This window comes from Quercus suber, unplaced genomic scaffold (genome assembly GCF_002906115.3).
Source record: "Quercus suber isolate HL8 unplaced genomic scaffold, Cork oak 2.0 scaffold_870, whole genome shotgun sequence".
NCBI lineage: Eukaryota > Viridiplantae > Streptophyta > Magnoliopsida > Fagales > Fagaceae > Quercus > Quercus suber.
The window spans coordinates 147,630-169,638 of NW_027070300.1; the positions used below are offsets into that span (position 1 = coordinate 147,630).

At 34.3% G+C, this 22,009-nt stretch overlaps 1 protein-coding gene, 1 long non-coding RNA gene and 1 pseudogene across 2 annotated transcripts; 1 reads left to right on the forward strand and 2 right to left on the reverse strand.

Moving 5' to 3' along the window:
* Window positions 1-763: 763 nt before the first annotated feature.
* On the reverse strand, window positions 764-1,744 carry LOC136065171 (uncharacterized). The gene has a single exon (XM_065767966.1). It carries the CDS (start codon window positions 1,742-1,744, stop codon window positions 764-766), a length of 981 nt encoding a protein of 326 aa, XP_065624038.1.
* A 4,728-nt stretch (window positions 1,745-6,472) lies between these two features.
* On the forward strand, window positions 6,473-6,580 carry LOC111984620 (U6atac minor spliceosomal RNA; annotated as a pseudogene).
* Window positions 6,581-11,193: 4,613 nt separating this feature from the next.
* Window positions 11,194-17,549, reverse strand: LOC112013976 (uncharacterized). Its single transcript, XR_010626797.1, has 6 exons — window positions 17,451-17,549; window positions 17,162-17,362; window positions 15,991-16,053; window positions 13,897-13,940; window positions 13,708-13,771; window positions 11,194-13,521 (listed from the first exon to the last, which is right to left on the reverse strand). It is a non-coding gene; the product is annotated as an uncharacterized LOC112013976 (long non-coding RNA).
* Between the last annotated feature and the right edge of the window lie 4,460 nt (window positions 17,550-22,009).

A 22,009-nucleotide genomic window follows, 5' to 3' on the forward strand; every position in this document is an offset into this window, starting at 1 on the left:
AAACTCATCCGAGGATGGCCAACAGTAGCATCTACTAATTGATCGATTTTCGGCATAGGGAAAGAATCCTTAGGACAAGCCCTATTTAAGTCCGTGAAGTCCACACAAACTCACCACTTTCCGCTCTTCTTCTTTACCACCACAGTATTTGCCAACCATTCGGGATAAAAAACTTCTTTAATAGCCCCAGCTTGTTTGAGCTTCATCACTTCTTCTTTGACTGCATCCGCATGCTTTTTGGATGGCCGCCGAGAAGGCTGCTTCTTGGGTACACTCAACGGGTTGACCCTCAAATGATGGCAAATGAACTTTGGATCCACTCTTGGGGCTTCGTAAGTACTCCAGGCGAATACGTCAATATTTCTTTCAAGGAAATCAATTAGCTCTTCCTTTTTTGGTTGAGGTATCTGAGACCCGATTTTAAAGAATCTTTTGGGATTGCCCCCAATTAAAACTTGCACTAAGTCCTCGCATTTAGCGCCTTCATCAAGATCTTCGTCGGGTGACAATCGTCCTCTTAATTGCTATAAGTCTCCCTCCGCCCTAACTGAGGATTCAGTTTCAGGTTCGCGTCGTATGGCAGCCACCAAGCATTATCTAGCTGAGGATTGATCTCCGCAGATTTCACAAACGCACCCTTCGGATGGATATTTAACTTTTTGATGCAGAGTGGAGGAAACAGCCCCTAGCGTGTGTAACCAAGGTCTAGCCACAATTGTCGTATAAGGGGAGTAAACATCTACAACAATGAAGTCCACTTCCACTACTTCTGAGCCAGTCTATACGAGCAGCCATATCTGTCCTTTCGGGGTGACCATCCTTCCCTCGAAGCTAACCAAGAGAGAACAGTATGGAGTAAGTCATTAAGCCTGAGGTTCAGCCCCTTGTAGAGGTCAGAATACATAATCTCTACTGCACTACCCTGATCCACCATCATCCTCTTCACATTATATCCCCCGATTCTGAGGGTGACTACCAAAGCATCGTCGTGAGGTTGAATGGTTCCAGCTTTATCTTCGTCCGAAAAGCCTAAAATGAGCGGGACAGCCTGTCTAGAGCTCCTCGGATCTCGACCAATATCCCCTGCTGGTAGCCGAGCCACTGACATAACTTTGGACGGCCAGGACCCTGTCCTTTCTGGTGCTGCGAAAATGACGTTAATAGTACCTAATGGAGGTTTCGTAGAATCTCTCTTCTCGGACTCAAAATTCACTTGACCTCCTTGGCCACTAGAGTGGTGCAAAAGATGCCTCAACCTGCCTTCACGGACTAGCTGGTCCAAATGATCCCACAAGCTTCTGCAATCTTCAATGGCATGCCCATGGTCTTGGTGGTATTGACAATGGAGATTGTGATTGCGTCTCTTAGGGTTCCCTACCATTTTACTCGGCCACCTAAAGAATGATTCATTTTTGATCTTTTCCAGAACTTGATGAACTGGCTCCTTGAACACTGTATTGACTGCTTGAGCATTTGTTGACCCCGACTGCCCAGCAAAATTTCTCCTTGGCTTATTGTTGTTGTAACGATCCGACCTGAAATCCTTCCTGTCCTGGGGGATAACCTTATCGTTACCCTTCCCTTGTTGCTGATCTTCTTCAACTCTTTTATATTTTTCAATACGGTCTATAAGTTGACGCATGTTAATGACAGGTTTGCCGGACAAGGATGTCCTTAAACCATGATCAGTGGGGAGACCCAGCTTAAACGTGTCTAGGGCCATTGCATCAAAGTTGCCCCCCATATCATTAAACATCTCTCAATATCTATCTGAATACCCCTTAAGGGATTCACCTTCACGCATGCTCAAGGACAGCAGCAAAGACAAGGGCCTGGCCGCCCTCCGGCATGTGACGAAACGTGAACCAAAAGCTTGAGTGAGCTCTTGGTAGGAATTTATGGAGTCTGCTTTCAGGTTGTCGAACCACCTCATTGCCACGGGTCCAAGACTAGAAGGGAACACCTTACACATCAGAGCTTCATCTCTGGAGTAGACAGCCATCCTTTGGTTAAAATGGCTCACATGTTCCACAGGGTCCGTTTTACTGTTGTAAATAGTGAAGGTTGGCTAATTAAAGCGCTGAGGAAGCTTTGCTCCTTCAATCCTGCGCGTAAAAGGTGACCTAGAGATTTGATTCAAAGCCTTGCTCATGGCATCATTTCCCACCCCTCCATGTGATGGCCTTTGAGGTTGCTTCTTGCGAGGGTGTACATCTTCATATGAAAAAGATTCACTGACTGGAGTTCGAGACCTTTGTTCATAAGTGATGTCTTGTTCGTCACCCGAGTCTTCATCAGAATGCGAGGCAGTACGTTTTTTTTTTGCATGGCTCAACTCCTTTCTTAACCTTTCAATCTCTATTTGCATGCTATTCTTCTCTGCATGAGACACATGACTTCCACCACGAGGTTGACTTCGCCCAGTGTGTGTAGTATGCACACTGCCTTCACGATCTTGTCTCCGCTCCAAATTGAGAAAAGGGTCTATATGCTGGGACGCCCTAGATTCTGCCGGTTGTTGCCCTGGTTCAGCCATGACCAACTGCTGTTGCTTCCCCTTACACTCAAACTCCTCCCCACAGACGGCGCCAATTGTAGGGTTAGGATTTGTGGCCCAAGCCCAAGACAATGAATTTGTAGAGAATGGGTAAAAGAGCTAAGCTGATTATGGAATCGACAACAATGAATCACAACCCTCAAGCATAAACCAACATGAATTTACACGTAAAGAATTGGTGTCCGAAAAGGTATATTATTGATTATGTGGTGAATACAAATCTTGGGGTTACACTAAAACTTTTTTGTTTTCTTCTCCCCTCTCCCCTTTCTCAGGAGTTTCTTTCCTTTATATAACCTCCCTTCTCCTCATCTCCATCGTCCACTTGTACCTCATCCGTGAGCCTACTTGAGTATATGTAATGTCAAATATCTCCTTTAGGTCTGAGTAAGTGGCGGTAGGTGAGGATACACTGTTCAGAAGTCTTCTCCACATAAATGCGGCCAGAGAAGTTGTTGCAGTGCCTTAAATGCGGTGGTAGTAGCTTTTCCTTTAGATATTTCATCATTCTTATCTTCTCTAGATATACCCAGAGCTTATCTTGATCAGGAGGAGTTCTCAGAAGATCATTTTGACCTTTTATATGTTCAATTGATCCATACTATTCGCGTCAGAGAAGTATAACCTCTTCAGACAGAAGGCGATCTCTTTGAATTGTAATCACTTTTCTTTTTGGGAGTCCCTCTTCCAGATGGGCCTTGCCCTTACCTCTCCTTCTCTTCGGACGCACAGTAACCCTTACATGGGACTCTAGGCCCACTATGTTAGATTGGGCCTTTTTCCCCCCACACCTGAAAATCAGAAATGCTATAAAAAATATATATAGATTTATTTTAATTTTAGTTAAAGACATTAAGGGGTTGTTTGGTTTTTTTTTTTTTTCATCGCTCATCACTCCTCACTCAATTTTCGTCACTCATCACTTAAAATATCACAATTTCCTAAACCCACCAGTTTGGCACACTTCACTCAACTTTTCATCACTCAATTTTTCCACTTTTTTGTGGGACCCACGCTTGAGCACAATGTCAGGCCACGGTTAACCTACCCGCGTAACATATATTCATTTCAACCCTTCAGCCCACATATTTTTTCCCTTTATTTTTCCCCTTTATCCTACATATTCTCCTAGAACCCTCAACAAACCCAGTGAAGTCGTCGACACAATCATCACTGTCTAGCTTAGCTGCTGCTTCTTCTTTATGCCAAGCTTTGAGGCGCAGAGGAGAAAAGATTCCTCTGTGAATGGTCACTCATTCCAAATGTTGAGAGGTGGGAGGCATTGATCTTGTTGGCTTATCAAAGTTGCTTCTTCTTTATCTTCATCTTCTATTGCTTCTTCTTCTTCAGCTTGGTCTCCGTTTGCTCCGATGGTGAGCTCGAAGCCGCTGGCACGGTGGGGAAAAGATGATATTTGTGGGTCTTTGGGTTCTTCTTCTACGGCTTCTTCTATAACTTTTTTTTTTTTCCGAATCTGTATCCCTAAACCCAGTAAAAGTCATGTTTTTATATTGATTATGGATTTTGATGTTAAATTTTGAGTTGATCTTGAACTTCATATGTTTAGATTTCTAAGTTTAATTTTAGTGAGTTTTGTATGTTTCTATTTGGTGCTAAATCTGGGTTTTTTGGGACTTGAAAGATTATAAAAAAAAAAATCTGGGTTTTCTGGGCGTCACGTTTGCCAGTCTGAGCTTGGGTCGGCGTGGGTTGGCTGAGGTGGGGTTGGGCTGAGGGTGTGTGTGAGAGGAGCTCTGAGGTTGGATGTGGGATATTTTTGTGTGGTTTGATTTTTGGTGTGAAGACTGAGAAGGAGCGGTTGGTGGATTCGTCAAAAGCAGCGCCCGGTGTGACTTTGCACTGACAGTGGGTCCCATGTATATGTGTTTAATTACCAAAATTCCATTGGAAACAGAGTTATGGAAACTGAAAACACCTAAAATGTGTTTTCAGTTTCAATAACTCATTACTCAAAAATAAAATAAAAATTGAGTGATGGAAACAAAAACTGGAAACGGAGTTATGAAAAACCAAACAGACTTCTCAGTTATGGGTCCCACCATTTTTGAGTTATGATTGATGGAAACAGAGTTATGAGTTATGGAAACAAAAAATCCAAACACCCCCTAAATAGTTAATAGCACGTGTCACTATTTAATTGGTCCAACTAGCAAATGTCACAGTATGATGTGGCACTTAACGGACACATCAGCAAACCACTAACGGAGGGTTTGATTTTGCTAAATGGAAGTAAACTTCAGGGTGTAAAATTTAATTTTTCAAACTTCGGAGTATAAAATCCAAGCAATCCCAAACATTAAGAGTGTATTTTGCAATTTACCCTAATTTTTAAGAATAGTACATATTTTCTTAGCAAAAAAAGAGAAAGAAAAAATGAATAGTATAAGCCCGTTTAGTTGGAGATTTCTAGTATCGTTGTTTAAAATTATGTGAAAATAAAAAGTGTTGTGGAAACATGTATTTTCAATTATGTGAAAACTGTGGTTTAAAAAGTGTTATGGAAACATGTGTTTTCAGTATTCATAAAGTAAAAAATGTATTTGGTACCATGTTTTAGTGTGTGAAAAAACATAACTGTATGTTTGGTATGTGTGTGTTTTATTTTAAAAAAGCTGACAAGTGGGCCCTATGGTTAGAGAGAGAAGTCTGTTTTTTCTAATTGAGTGGCCTCATGGTTTTCAACATATTTACAAAAGTGCTATTGAATAACGTTATTTGAAAACTGAAAACTAATTAGAAGAGTTTTCTAAATTCAATATTTAAACATCCTAAAATGAGTAATATTACTCAAACACTCTAGTAAAAAACACCCTTACCAAACTTTTTTTTTTGAAATCCACAATTTTCAGTATTTATACATTAAAAACTGTTGTTCATACACCCTAACCAAATAGGTCTATGTATTTGTCTAGCCTTTTGTGTGTACTTATGCGCATTAACAATTTCTCTAGAAGATTTTTTTTTTTTTTTGGTGAAAGAAGAAAATTCTTTTTAGTTGTCAACAAAAGGGCATTAACAATTTCTCTAGAAGATTATTATTATTATTATTATTTTTATTATTAATTTTTTTTTTTTGGTGAAAGAAGAAAATTCTTTTTAGTTGTCAACAAAAGGTCTTAATATTTAGCTGTCAACAAAAAGTCTTACTAGCACTCTTTTTGCACACAGTACAACACCTTTTTTGCACAATTTCACAGGCTGCATAGAAATAATATCTCCATCCCATTTTTTCAAAGGTATGGTTAATGTGTGCCATAAGGGCACACATTAGCATAATCCTTTTTTCAAAGGAAGTACCAAAGTGAAAAGACTAAAAAAGCCTTAAGTTGATGTAACTCATAAATGCTTTAAAGGGTACAAAAGTGACTTCATGACCTATAGCACCCCACACTCTTATTGGTATCCTACTAAACTGTACATATTCTGACAAAGTTTGGAAGTCCACATGCTTAAGGGAGATCATATCTCATTGTACAAATCTTTCATTTGTGGATGTGGCTGATCAAATAATGCAAAGAAAAAATGACCTAAAGATTGCAATATTTTTTACAACTAGCTGGATGATTTGGAATAAGCAGAATGATGCTTGCTTCGGTACTCTACATCCTAATCCCCCTTTTCTAGTCATGTCTGCTGCAACCCATGCTTTAGAATATTTAGAAGCTAATTATGGAAGTTTGTCTTGAGTAATTGTAAGATGTTTTTCACTCAAACTCTTTTTTTTATTATTTCTGAATATATAGTACACATAAAATAAGACATAGGTCAAAATAATAAGTAGGGACAAAATAAACATTAGCTTCCCATAAAAAAAAATTAAAAAAAAAAAAGAATAATAAATAAACATTAGTTCAACGCCTTCTTGTATTGTAGTGTTTTTCAGGCCCACTAGGAGTGTTTGCAAAATGGACAGATGGTTGGCATCTCCCCTGACAGGGACGGGGAAGTCGGGAACGGCTTTCGAGCTTACGTGTTATATGTACTTTCGAGCAACTAGTTTATGGTTTACTCAATTCAACATTTAAAAATCGTACCCGTTCTGGTAGTTGAAAACAGTCTCACACCATTAATGGTATACCTAACATTAATAAGTGACCGTCTGGACGAGAATTATTTATGGCGTTTTGCGTTTTTTATTTTATTTTTTTATTTTTTAATTTTTTTTTTATTATTCACATGTTTTCTGCTTTTCAGAGATAAATAGCATTATTTATTACTGTTTATATTATTTATGTACGGTTCATAGATGGACCACGACAACTTTATTCAAAAAAAAAAAGGGTCTCATTGTATTATTTACACATTTAAAAATTATTTTACTATAGTTTTTTTAGTTTTCAACAAAATAAGCTGTATCTAAACGGACCCTAGCACTAACCGGGGCTTTTTTTGCTTTGAACAAAATTGTCTTCTTAACACATTTTCTTCCTTTTCACTTTTTATTTCTCACCAAATCTTATTTTACCAATATTTTATTATTAACTTTCTTTCACTTTACCAACATCAAACTAAAATTTTGTTTAGTGGAATGAAATATTTCGATACTGGTCTATTTTGGCGTACCATTTCAAGGTGTTTCGTAGTTTCTAAAAAAAATTAAAAATAATATATATTTTTATTTTCTTATACAACATAAAATTATTGACCCAAATATTTAAACCTCAAATAATGTAAATCATTTAATTATTACATAACAATTACTATTTTAGAATATTAGAACATAAATATGTAATTAAATAATGAAAAACAACAACCAAAGACAGTACAATAAGAGTGTGTGTGTATGTGTGTGTATATATATAGGATTAATATCACATGCAATACCTAGGGGTCTTGCACGGTGTGCAATAGTTTTAATCCCAACCGTTTATTTAATTCAATGCATAGAAAATTGACACCTAATAAGGATAGGTTACAAATCCGCGTGACACCCACCTTCTGCCTTTTCAGCTACCCAAAAAAAAAAAAAAACTCTCTCACACCATTGTTGTGTGTTGTTGTCTTTGACATCAGTCCAAAAATTATTTGCTTGGTCATGAACTCATGATGTATGCTAAAAAATCATTATGAAATTTCTCTCTTTTTTTTTTCTTAATTTTTTTAGGTATCTGATCCTTTTCTAAATTTGGATTGACTATGCTGGTGGGTATTTTGCTAGTGGATAGTATATTTTGTTTCTTGAAATTCATTTTAAAGGTACAAACTGTGGCCCTGTTGGTTTCTAGTGGAAAATATTTGCATTTTTGGTTGCTTGAATTGTTACCAATCACGCCTAACAAGTTTAGTCCAAAATTTTAAGTTTATATGTTAAGGCCTTCCAAAATATTCTGGTGATGCTATTTTGGTTCTAAAGAATGTTCGAAATTTTGGTGATGCTATTTTTCTTTTAATAAAAAAAATTTGAAATAAAAAAGAAGCTAAGGTGTGTCAGGAAGAATAGTCTCGTCACTGAGTGATCTTGTCTAGTAATTCTAGTCATTTTTTTTTTTTTTTTAAATACTAAGTATTTTTAACACACACACGGGGAGAGGAGAGTAAGTTTTATTTTTATTTTTAAAAAAAAAAAAACTTACAGTAGTGTATGATGGTGTAAGTAAACGCCAAGCTGATTTCTCGTCCATATGGCCGTCCATAACAACGTACAAAATGGAGAATGAGTGGTTGTTACGCTCGTCCCTCTCTTACCGTCCTCTTACACTCATCCTTCATTTACTCGTCCAATGAAGGACGTACTAGTAGCGAACCTCGTCCGTCCTTAGTGATGGACAAGTGAGGTTCACCAAGAGTTATGACACTTCCAAAAGCCAAGAGTCATGTTGTTTGAATCAGAACACAAGTCCCGATGAGGTAATTCCCATGACAGTTATGAAGGTTAAAAAAAAATGCCATATGGGTTAGTCACTGTGTCTTACCACATGCGTTTTTTGAGAAAAAAAAGAAAAAAAAATGATATTGTATTATCACTGTTGAGTCGCCGATGGAATCACTGCTATCACTGTGCAAGATATTTTTTTTTTTTTTCTCTTTGAGTTCAGCCACACACGGCTTGTAACTCTTGTCTTATCTGAGACTATTGAGTTGTCTCCTACTCAGCTACTCCTCTTTACACTATGTTTGCTTGGGTAGATTTTAGGGAGGATGCAAAAAAAAAAAAAAAAAGGAAAATAAGAGAGAAAATGAGTGGGAAAAGTGTTTGGTTGAGAAGGGGAGGGGAGAAAAAAGTGGCAGGGCCCAGCTGTTTTCTCTCTGGGCCCACCACAATTCTATCTCTCCAAAATGGAGAGAAAATAAGAGAGAAAATGAGGGAAAGTGAGTTGGACAAAATTGTCCTTCTCCATCAAATGGCCAACTTTTTGTCTTTTTCTACTTTTGTTTTTGTTGTTTTTTTTTTTTTTTTTTTTTTTTTTTTGCCAGGATAAAATTTCTTTTGGTTTACACAATATGTTCGTTGGTTTGGTGTTTTTTTTTTTTTTTGGATAAAATTTTGCACAGTAGACGTTGGTTCTTTTTGTTTGTTTTTATCTTTTTTTTTTAATATCCTTTTAGCATTTGCTTATTTTATAAATAAATAAAAAAAATTAAAGTGTCCAGACAAATTTTTTTTAATAATAAATGTGTTACTTTTTGTTTATATATTTGTAAGGACATAATGATAAATTTATATCAACTTTATTTTTCATCCTCTCATTTTTTATCTCAACTAAACAAAAAAGTTTTCCATCCCTCTACTTTTCCACCCCTCCAACCAAACACAAATGAGGAAAAACTAAATCTTTTCTATTCTCCTACTTTTCCATCATTCCACAATTTTTATCTTTCCACTTTTCCATCCTTTCATTTAAACGGATCTTTAGACTTCTGCCCTAAGGAGATATCGTTTATTTGATGCTGGTTGATTCTCTGTACGGTATACAAGTAGATACTTTTAACTTATTATTATTATTATTATTATTTTTGGCATTGGGTTTGGATTTTCTGTTTCTATATTCTTGGGAAATGGGTAGATTTTGCGGTGGAATAGTGGATGCGTCATATGTGCATATGCTTTTAAAAAAAAAAAAAAAATTCTTTTGGGTTTCCAAATTTTGTATGAACTTCCATTTTTGACCTTTAAAAGTTTATTTTATATCTCAAAATTTTTAAAAAGTTATTTATTTATTTATTTTTAGTGTTTTTTTGAAATGCACTTATAAGCATTTCAAAAAAAAAAAAAAAGTTCTTATAAGCTAGTTTTTTTTTTTTTTTAAAAATTTATTATAGAAGAATTTAAGCTAACTTATTACTTATTTTTACTATTATTTACAGATCTTATGAGAGTCATCTACTTTATTTAACTTTTACTTTTTATTTATTATACTTTTTAGTAATAATTTTTTAGCAAAAACTAGATAAGTTGTTTCCAAATGGACACTTAATTTTTTTTTTTTTTTTTTTTATCCTTTAGTGTCCTTTGGGAAAAATTTATCTACCTTTTGTTGAAAGTACCTTAATATATATATATATATATAAGTTAAATAAAATAAGTAGATGAATCTATGGAACCCACAAATAATAGTAAAAATAAACAAAAGTTAAATAAAATAAATAAGTGACCCGTAAATAGTAAAAAGAAGAAGAAGTAATAAGCTGGTTTATAAATACATCTCAAATGGGCTCTTAGATTATATTTTAAAAAAACATTTTTTTTAGAAACATATAAAAAAAAATTAGTCCTATTTTTGTTGCTAAAATATAAACAAAAAATAATAATTGTGCAAGGCAATAATAGTTACCAGCAACCCAGGGATTGAGGTCTGGGCTTTGGAGGCAAGCCCACTACAATTAATTTTTAGAGATGGGTATAGCGGACCAACATGTGGGTCCCTTAGCCAATGGGCTGAAGTTAGAAGAAAAGATCCATAGAAAAGAAATAGGAACCGAGAAGAAGGATAAGGCAGAATATATATAAGAAGTATATTAATGTCTCCCTCAGTTAGTCGAGGAGAGCTTGTTACACTTTGAAGATTACAAGTTTAAGTGATTCCTCTCTAATCTTTGGGTCTAATCCTTGTTCAATGGGATCTCTCCTCCTTTTATAGTAACTAGCATTTCATCTTGACCTTCCACATGGAGGGTGGTTGATTTCCCCTAGATATTTGTCCCATCCCACCTTTGGAAAAAGTGTTGAGTGAGCTACAAGCTGTCTTGGCACTGTTTAAGTGTCATTCAACCATTAATGTGGCAGACCTAATTGGTGTAGTGCATTCAATGCGGAAGTGATGGGTGCTTCCTTGACACGTTTCCCACTCTCTTTCCTTCCATAACTCCAAACCAGGGGCAATACTCCTCTTCATTACCTCAGGGTGGTTATCACTAGGACATGGCTCCTCTCTTCTTCCTTGAGTCGTTTAGTGGTCCTCGTTCAAATCCTTTTTTCAAGTAATGCCAACTTTCCCACTATAGCATCTACCTATTGGGCTCATATGCTCCTCATGCATGGTCTAGCAAGGGTGTTGTCCTCGAACCCCCCACAATAATAATAAAACTTTGTATGCATTTTGAAGAAAAAAGAACTAGAAGAAATTTACAATGTCATTGAAAGTTTGAAACTGCAAAGTGATTAAAATCAAATTAAAAAATTTATAAGCAACATAACCATTGACATTAAGCATGAATATATCCTAAAACAAGTTTAACATTACAATGAAAACATAAGTAAATGAAATTGGAAGCTAAAGCAAATCATAGCAAGATTTTAGTTCATTGAACTAAACTAATCTGCATAACTACAAATTACTTATGAGAATTTCATCATTTAAGAGCATTGAACAATGTAAAATGATTTTTATTGATATGGGAAAATAACCACTACATGTGGAGAGAATCCGGGGAAACTTAACAACTTTTGATACACTTGTAAAAGTTTAAGTAACATCTTAAGTGTTTCATTTTGCATAACCCGTGGTTCAGCAATAACCATTTTCTCCAACACCTTTGTATTCTTAAGTAGAAATTCTACCACTAAAATGAATACTTCCTTTGTGTGGAAACTTTCTCCAAACCCAAAAATCTTGATAGTCTTAAGGCATCGTAGCAAAGAATTGAAATCGATCTCCTTTGATTTCAAATGGTTCACCTCATAAAAGCATCTTACTAGAAACTACAAAATAAGAGTACATTAGCTTGTTTTAAAGTTCACTTTTAAATTATGATATCTTGTCATGTTACGAAGGAGTTGGCACAGGAGAAGGGGAAGGTAGTTAGCTTTGAAGATCTTTGGTTTTGAGGATTTAAGGTTAGGCTTTAGAAGGAAAAAGACTGGAAAATAGTAAGAAATAAGGATTATAGGGTTTATAATGAGAAAATGAATAATAGGATTTGGAAATCCAACAAAGGGTAATTACTAAAACTTGGGTTGCTGTTCCAGGACTATGCAAAGTAACACGGGCACAGTATTTAGCCTTTTCTTGAGGGTATTTGAGGCTATTTTCATGGATTGGTGATTTTGGATTTTGGGGTTTAAAGGGTGATAAATCAATAGACAAAGATTGGGTCTACTGCTTCTGTATATTGGACCTTTCAGGATTATAATACGTGTCCACTTTTGGCTAAGTGTCATTATCTTGAAGGGTCCATGCAATGGGCCCAAGCCAAGTACTAATCAATGTGTGCATGCTAGGTTTCAACTTGCTAAAAAATTTGAAGATAAAAAAGAAACTCCTAAGCAGATGACTAATTCCTATTGCTAGTGGAACGTGTTGGACTTTTACAACAAAACCCAAACTAAATCACTAAAATTAAGTTAAAGAAAAATTAGACCAGATGGACAATTAGAATAGCCAATGTATAGACACTAGAAACTTACAGAGTTGCCCTTCACATTTAAAACTAGAGGAAATTAAAATTAAAATGAAATTGGCTTCTTGTTGCACTACAAAAAAACTGGCCTATTGCGGCGGGCCAAAACCGCCGCAAAAGCCAAAAAAAGCGCCGCTAAAGGTCCATTTGGCCTATTGCGGCAGGGACTATTGCGGCGGTTCTACCCGCCAGCCTTGCGGTGCCGCAATAGCTCTATTGCGGCGGTAACAAAAAACGCCACAATAGATCTATCATTTAACGGCGGTTTTGGTCTATTGCGGTGGGCAGAAAACCGCCGCTATATGTGGTTACATTTCAGTTCAATTGACCTTTTAGCGGCGGGATATGCGCGCCGCTATAGGTGACAACCTTTAGCGGCAGGCAACAAGTGCCGCTATAGGGCTTCATGTACAACTGACCATATGCACCTTTTAGAGGCGGTCACGCCCGCCGCTATATGTTTGAAGATTTAGTGGCAGGCTATAAACACCACTATAGAGCTTCAATTATAACATAATTTTAGACCTTTAGCGGCGCTTTTTGCCCGCCGCTATAGGTTAATTTAAAAAAAAAATTTTAAAAAAAGTCCCATTACAAACAACCCATAATAATTTTAGTCCTACTAATACCACAAATGTCTCCAAACAAACATTATATTGACATAGAAATATAATTGTATTTGTGGTAGATTTTCTAGTAGTAACAAAAGGTGCTCTCATTGGAAAATACATAAACACAAAACAGAAGAGTGATGCAAAATCCAAAATTGAAAAGGGAGAATGAATAAATATCATACAAATCTAGAGTACATGATTCGAGTTTCTCTTGTTGTTGGGGAATGTCCCAAAAATTTCAATGCTTTAAACTCTCAACAATTTTGGAGAGGGCTGAATATGTCCCAAAGGAACATGATACAACACCTATTGAAATAATTATAATACAAAGTGCTGCTTGAAAAAAGAAGAACCATATAAATAATGGAAGTGAGAAGCAAATATGATAATCAAGCTGTCAATATTGCCCACAAGACACAACAACAATGTAATGATTGAACTTCTAGTTTAAGCTCCATAAATCATTTGCATGCATTTATAAATCCTATTACCCTGCAACCCCCAATGCAAGGAGGTGTTCAAATTCAGAGTGATTCAACATCAAAATGGTATAAAGGGGGTTCATAGCTATTGGCTTCAAACAAATTCCAAAATGGGTAGAGTTGGAAAACCATGATTTACAAAGGACATACATAACTATAGTTGTAAATCAATAATAATAATATGTAGATGCCATACCTGCAACCGGGTTATTTTCCCTCTCACAATGCTCAGGAAACAAAGCACAAGGAAGTATCAATGTCTGCCATAGAAATAAGTGTTAATATAATAAAATAGACAAGTTTCAGAATTATATATCCTTGAACCAAATGCAACATAACTACCACGAGAAGGAGCAGACACATGAGTTTGCAGAAAAAAACTTACTACAAGCATTGTGAACAAAGATCCAATCAATGACATTACCAGACCTGAAATAAGATTAACAAAATAATTTATTAACTATAATTTCCTTTATTTTTAATTTAATTTTTTTGGTACACAAATGCTTACATACATACATATAAGTTGCATGATCCAGCATCCTGTGTTCAAGTAGAAACACAACAATCATTTCTTTCCCTTATAAACATAAAAGCTACACACTATCATCCCATACATAAAACTTTAATCCCACAATGTGTTTAAAAATCTCAAATAACACAGCCAATCTTAACACAGCCAAATCTCAAACAATTAGTCCAATCTTAACAGCCAAATCTCAAATAATTGTATTAGAACATAATGAATTCTTTAAGAAAAAACACAAACATTGAGATATAATTTTAAGGAGAAGAAACTAACCAAAGAGAGGTACAAGAATAACTCAAAAAAAAAAAAAGAGAGAGAGAAGTACAAGAATTTCTGGCTTTTGGGCCTAGTAAAAAATGAGAATATCTCCATATTAAAAGAAGAAAATCACATACATTGCCCATTCATTCAAAAGTCTATCTTCTTTCTTTCTTTCATCCAATATATCATTTTATTCTTGATATTCATACATTTCACTTCTCTCTATCTTATTTTGTTCATAAAATTGTAAGGATGGAGATATTTGTTTGTAGATATTCAGAGAATAAGAGACATAAATTCTTCATGCACAAATATTCACATGTATCCATAAACTAGCTTAAATTTATAGCTAGAAAAATCATATTAGGCTAACCAATTTTCTTATTTTTGGTTTACAACAACTAAGCCTTAGCTCCAAATATATTTTAGTATCAGCAACATAAAGTCATCAATAAATCTTTGTTGTTTAGAGTCATCAATACATTTTTATTTGGAACTAAGCCTTAGTTCCAAATACATCTTTGTTTAGATTCATGGAAGGTGAATTTGGTTGGATTTTATAGCTGGGAGATGATAAAGCTCTAATGATTATAATAAAGGATTAATAATTTTTTAAAGAAATACATTGCTGTTATAATCATATGGACCCAACGAGCGCTCCTCCTAATTTCCCTTTTGATTTATTTGAGAGAAATAAAAGAAGACAATACAAGAAGAAAACATTTGTTATCAAAAAAATTAAAGCAAACATGTGGGTCCTAGGTTTTTTTTTTTTTTAATAATTCAATACTTACGACAGAAAGTAAAGATTTGAAATCGGAATGTCTTCATTGGAAACAACAAAAAATACTAACTAATTAAACTATAAGATGCTTGTCTATGTGAGTTTTAATTAATTCAACTAATAGAGTCTATAAAAATTAAAAACAGAAAAAGCATACACAACTTATAATATATGCTATAAGCCTATAACCTTAAACATATTAGTTGATGAGGTGCTGAAGTTCAATACAGCTAGCACAGTGTGTTTGAAAATCCTAAAATAAAGTGGACTAGTGTTGGTCAGAGGGAGAAATATCAAATTAATGTGTTTGCTTTTTCAACAGTTCACATATATTGTATAAAAACAAATAAAGAACATAAACAATTATCGGATTTAAATATCTATATTGTATAAAAAAAAGTGATCTGATAAAGTCACCATCAAATAACAATACTTTATTTCAAAATAGTTAATAAATTCTAGAAATGAGCATTGAGCCACACATAGTCTGCATATGGTCAGCTTTCTATTGTCAGCCAGGATTTGAAATGGGCCATGCCTCAAAATTTCATCAATGAAATAAATGAGACAGCACTATTACCGCATAAATAGCATATCTTGATGGCAATTTACAGCCTAAAAGGCTAAAACACATACACATACTAGAAATTAATAAAATGATTTTTCATTTACAGAAATAATCTTTAAGGTAGGGATAAATCATCATTCCTACTGAGATCTGTGACATTTAGACAAATAATAAAATGAAGTCATTCAATTATACTTTGCAGAAAATAAAGTAGTAGAAACCACAATCATAGAATGAAAATTGGTGGCCATTCACGAGTTACTGGTAGAGTAAGGGCCTTTTGCAAGCTGTAAGGAGATAAATAACTTACAGAACAAAGTTTAGATAAATAACTTACAAGCATTGATGTCAACTTGCGCATTACTAAATCAAGGCTTTCTCTTTGGGCGCCAACGGTTTGCTTTCCATGGAGATGGAAGAATAAGTGAACTATTTATTTATTATTAATATATATATATATAGTATATTTTACGAATCAAGAGTAAGTGGACTANTTGATTTGAAAAAAAAAAGAAAAAAAAAGTACTAAACTCAAGTGTGTCTTAACTCCAAATCCTTGGGTACTCTTAGTTGTGTGCGTGTGTGCCTGTATGTAATCTATAAAAATTCTTTGGTATTCTTTTACATCAGAATTCTGTCTTGAAAAGATATCCTAGAATAATAAAAAAGCGGGCTTGATAATAGAGGTGAGTCTAAAGGTATAATTCTTAACCTTAACCAAGATTTTTGAACGAAAGTCGAAAACAAAAAGAAATGTGAACCGGTTGGGCATATGAAGCTTTTCAAAACAAAATTAAAAGTTAACATTTAAAAGAGAGAAAAGTTATATATATCTACCAAAATAATGGACCAAACTTACAATAGGGTGAAGTAGCCAATCAAGCTCACGAGGAAGAGTGTGAGGTCCTTGAGATGAGGCCAAAGAGCCATTGTAGTATAACGATTACCACATGCACACGAGGCATACCAAATTACGATACAAAACATGCAATTTGATAGCCTTTGCAGTCATCAATTGTTTCTTCCACCAACCTTTTAAAACTACTTTTTACGAATCAAGAGTAAGTGGACTATATAGTATAAATCTATAATGAGATTGAAAACGAAACTGAGTACTTTGAAGTATTGGAAATTGGATTCCTGACTTTGGCCATATTTCCAATTCCAATATCAACCCATTAATGATGCTTATTTGACAAGAAGACAGCCATACACAGTGATTGCTTATTTGATCTGATGCAATTTAAATCTAGATACTAAAAAGAATATTTGAACAAATGAAATCCCATAAAGCTAGTGTATAGCATTAAACCAAAAGTCAAAACACTAATATTTACAATCTCTTATCTCACATTAAACATTTTGATCACACTAATAGAGGCCAAAACAATCACCATGAGCCCTTACCTCAGATACGTCATTATAATTGCAAATAGATACTTCAAACCTTTCTTGCTTTAACACACACGAATATATAATTGACAATTAAGAGAACATCGTTCACTGACCTTTGCCTTAGTTTAGAGTTTATTTGCGAATAACAGGTACAGCTTCAGTGAATAATCTTTTGAGTTACCAAGTGCCGCCACCATAGCCATTCTCTCCGGTGCCGGTGCCACCTCCCATCTTCGGAAATTCTAAACCGTCGATCACCGAAGCTCTGCCACGCAACTCTCTCCTACACTGACGCGTCCTCCTCAGAAGGAAATCTCGCCAAAATACAGAAAGTAAGGAAAAAAAAAATTAAAGATTTAAGAAATGGAAAATAGTATACAAGATAGCCAAATAGGGACTTACGGGCATCGACACGCCAGGAGGAGGGTCGGTGAGGAGGAGCTGAAGAGACTTAGAGAGAAAATTAGGGATGGAGGCGGCTGAAGAGAAGAGGAGAAGATAAAATGTGGTATTTATACCATACTACTAGGGTTTTAAAAAAAATAATAATAAATAGTGAAAAACCCACGCGAAGGCTCGAACTTGGGATTAGTTAGGCAAAACACCAGAAGCATACCAGTAAGCCACTGATCACTGCTGCCTTTTAAATATATATATATATATATATCGGTTCAGTTCAGTCCATGACACTTTTATGTGGCAAATGAAAGACGTAAGTGGGAAATAATTTTGGGGAAATTTTTTGCGGGAAGGGAAAAGACAATTGGGAGGAAAGAGTGAAAAAAATAGTTAGGCGTGGGAAAGAGTGAAAAAAAAAAAAAAAAAAAAAAAAGAAGGTATAAATGCATTTTTTGTCTCTATATTTTTGGGTCATTTCTATTTTAGTCTTTATTTTTCTATTTTATCGATTTTAGTCCCTAAAATGAAAAATGCGTTCCAATTTGACCCTTATCATCATCTTACTAATGGAAATTGCTTATGTGGTAAACGGAGTGCACTGTTCACACACTAAATGCTAACATGACTATTAAAAAAAATTAAAAAAATCGTATTTAGCATATTAAAATTCCAAGTCAGCATTTAATAAATAATAAAGCACACGTCCATCATAACCAAATTGGAAAACCAGATTGAGTAAACATAACCATACAAGTACACATCACAGATCCATCATGCGCCATACTTTGATTTGAAATCTAACCGTTAGATTTGAAGAGTATAATGAAAGGTTAATTATAGTAAATTATTGTCACAATCAAACGGTTGGATTTAGAGAAAGGCGTGGTCAATAACTTATTATTGAATGTTACACCAACCAATAACTTATTCTTGAATTCATATTTTGAAAATCCAACCGTTGGATTACATGTTCTATATGTTTTTAACATGCATGCCAATTTTCATGCCAATCGTATATAATTTACCATTTGATCTTTAAACTCATCTTTTATGCGTTATTTTAAACTACAAAAACTTGAATTTAAACAATTCACTGATGACATGACTATTAATATTTGATCACCTTGAAATTTTGCAAGCATGAAAAATATATGAATATAATGTAATCTAACAGTAAATTTGTCAAAATTCACATCGAATTAAGAAATATAGGGTTAGGTTCAAGTTACACTTGATGTAACTTTAAAAAATGTTACACCAACCAATAATCTATTGTTGAATTCATATTTTAAAAATCCAACTGTTAGATCACATTTTCTATATGTTCTTAACGTGCATGCCAATTTTCATGTCAATCGGGTGTAATTTACCGTTTGATCTTTAAACTCATCTTTTATGCGTTATTTTAAATTACAAAAACTCAAATTTAAATAATTGATTGATGACATGGTTATTAATTTTTTATCACCTTGAAATTTTGTAAGTATAAAAAATATATGAAAATAATGTAATCTAACGGTAGATTTGTCAAAATTCACATCGAATTAAGAAATATAAGGTTGGGTTCAAGTTACACTTGATGTAACTCTAAAAAATGTTACACCAGCCAATAATTTATTGTTGAATTCATATTTTGAAAATCCAACCGTTGGATCAGATTTTCTATATGCTCTTAACATGCATGCCAATCGGATGTAATTTACCATTTGATCTTTAAACTCATCTTTTATGCGTTATTTTAAACTACAAAAATTTGAATTTAAACAATTGATTGATGACATGGTTATTAATCTTTGATCACCTTGAAATTTTGTAAACATGACAAATATATGAGGATAATGTAATCTAACGGTAGATTTGTCAAAATTCACATCGAATTAAGAAATATAGGGTTGTGATCAATTTACACTTGATGTAACTCTAAAAAATGTTACACCAACCAATAACTTATTGTTGAATTTGTATTTTGAAAATCCAACCGTTAGATCACATTTTCTATATGTTCGTAACATGCATGAAAATTTTCATGCTAATCGGATGTAATTTACCATTTTATCTTTAAACTCATTTTTTATGTGTTATTTTAAACTACAAAAACTTGAATTTAAACAATTAATTAATGATATGGTTATTAATCTTTGATCACCTTGAAATTTTGTAAACATGAAAATATATGAAGATAATGTAATCTAACGGTAGATTTGTCAAAATTCACATTGAATTAAGAAATATAGGGTTGGGTTCAATTTACACTTAATGTAACTTTAAAAAATGTTACACCAACCAATAACTTATTCTTAAACTCATATTTTGAAAATCTAACCGTTGGATTAGATTTTATATATGTTTTTAACATGTATGCCAATTTTCATGTCAATTGGATGTAATTTACTATTTGATCTTTAAACTCATCCTTTATGCGTTATTTTAAACTACAAAAACTTGAATTTAAACAATTGATTGATGACATGGATATTAATTTTTGATCACCATGAAATTTTGTAAGCATGAAAAATATATGAAGATAATATAATCTAATGGTAGATTTATCAAAATTCACATCGAATTAAGAAATATAGGGCTGAATTCATATTACACCTGATGTAACTCTAAAAAATGTTACACTACCCAATAACGTATTATCAAATTCATATTTTGAAAATCCAACCGTTGGATTACAGTTTCTATATGTTCTTAACATGCATGCAAATTTTCATGCCAATCGGATGTAATTTACCATTTGATCTTTAAACTCATCTTTTATGTGTTATTTTAAACTACAAAAACTTGAATGTAAACAATTGATTGATGACATAGCTATTAATCTTAGATCACCATGAAATTTTGTAAGCATGAAAAATATATGAAGATAATGTAATCCAACGGTAGATTTATCAAAATTCACATCAAATTAAGAAATATAAGGCTGGGTTCATATTACACTTGATGTAACTCTAAAAAATGTTACACCACCCAATAACTTATTATCGAATTCATATTTTGAAAATCTAACCATTGGATTACATTTTCTATATGTTCTTAACATGCATGCAAATTTTCATGCCAATCAAATGTAATTTACAATTTGATCTTTAAACTCATCTTTTATGCGTTATTTTAAACTACAAAAACTTGAATTTAAACAATTGATTGATGACATGACTATTAATCTTTGATCACGTTTAAATTTTGCAAGCATGAAAAATATATGAAGTTAATGTAATCTAACGAAAAATTTGTCAAAATTTACATTGAATTAAGAAATATAGGGTTGGGTTCAATTTACACTTGATGTAACTCTAAAAAATGTTACACCAACTAATAATTTATTGTGGAATTCATATTTTGAAAATCCAACCGTTGGATCACATTTTCTATATGTTCTTAACATGCATGCCAATTTTCATGCCAAACGGATGTAATTTACCATTTAATCTTCAAGTGGGAAGGCGAAAAAAATAGTGGGAAATTTAAAGGTCTATTGCGGCGGTCTAACCCGCCGCAAAAAGGAGTACATATTGCGGCGGGTCATTGACCCGCCGCTATATCTATGCTTAACGCCGCTAAAACAGGTCTATTGCGGCGGGTCTTTGGCCCGCCGCTGTAGTACGCCGCAAAATACTAGAACTATTGCGGCGGGCATGTAGAACGCCGCAATAGATCTCATGTACAGCGGCGGGCCAAAAACGCGCCGCAATAGGTGACATATAGCGGCAGTTTTTGCACCCGCCGCAATAGGCCCGCCGCAATAGCTCGTTTTTCTTATAGTGAGTAGATAAACATTATCGGCTAAAATACATAATCAGTTATATGGTGATTAGGAACAAAAGGTACCATAGGATTAAAAAAATGACAATCTCAGATGCCATTCATAACATGTAGACCAAACCCAATACACTCCAACGGATACTAAGCACAACTCATGTTTTGAATCTTTTTAATGACGTACGTAAGTCCTTATGAAATTCCAAAGAGTGAACCCCAGGACTATAAGACCAATAATAGTTGCAGTGCCTCTCCAAAGATTGGAGAAATAGCTACTTCTCAAGTTTCCCATATTACGATTGCAACATTCGTCATAGTGCTTGTTAAGGTCTTGAGCGAGACCAAAGTAACAGGAACCCGTTTCCACAATTTCAAGTCCAAGTTTGTTTACCATTGTGGCAATTGCTTCATTGCTGCCTAACATGTTAATTATAATCTTTTTGTCAACGAGCAACTCTACATCTTCTCTAGCGTCGATAAGATAATCCAAGAGACATATATAATTTCATATGTAAACTTCAGATGGATAATGACATTGCTCCAGGGCCATGAGGTTTCAAAAAAGGCTTTCAGTTTTGTCTTCTACCAAAAACTGAGGAACATACAGGAAAGTTTGAGTACCTTCCAAGCAAGGAAAGCACTTCAAGCATGGTAAGCAATTTAAGAGCCATGAGCAATTGAAGCATGGACTTCTTTTCAAGGGCATGTTTGGGAATTGAATGTCAAGTAACATTCTTCCCTTTTCACTTGTTCTGAATATCACTCCTGCCTCGTACAACTCTGTTGCACTATGTAGA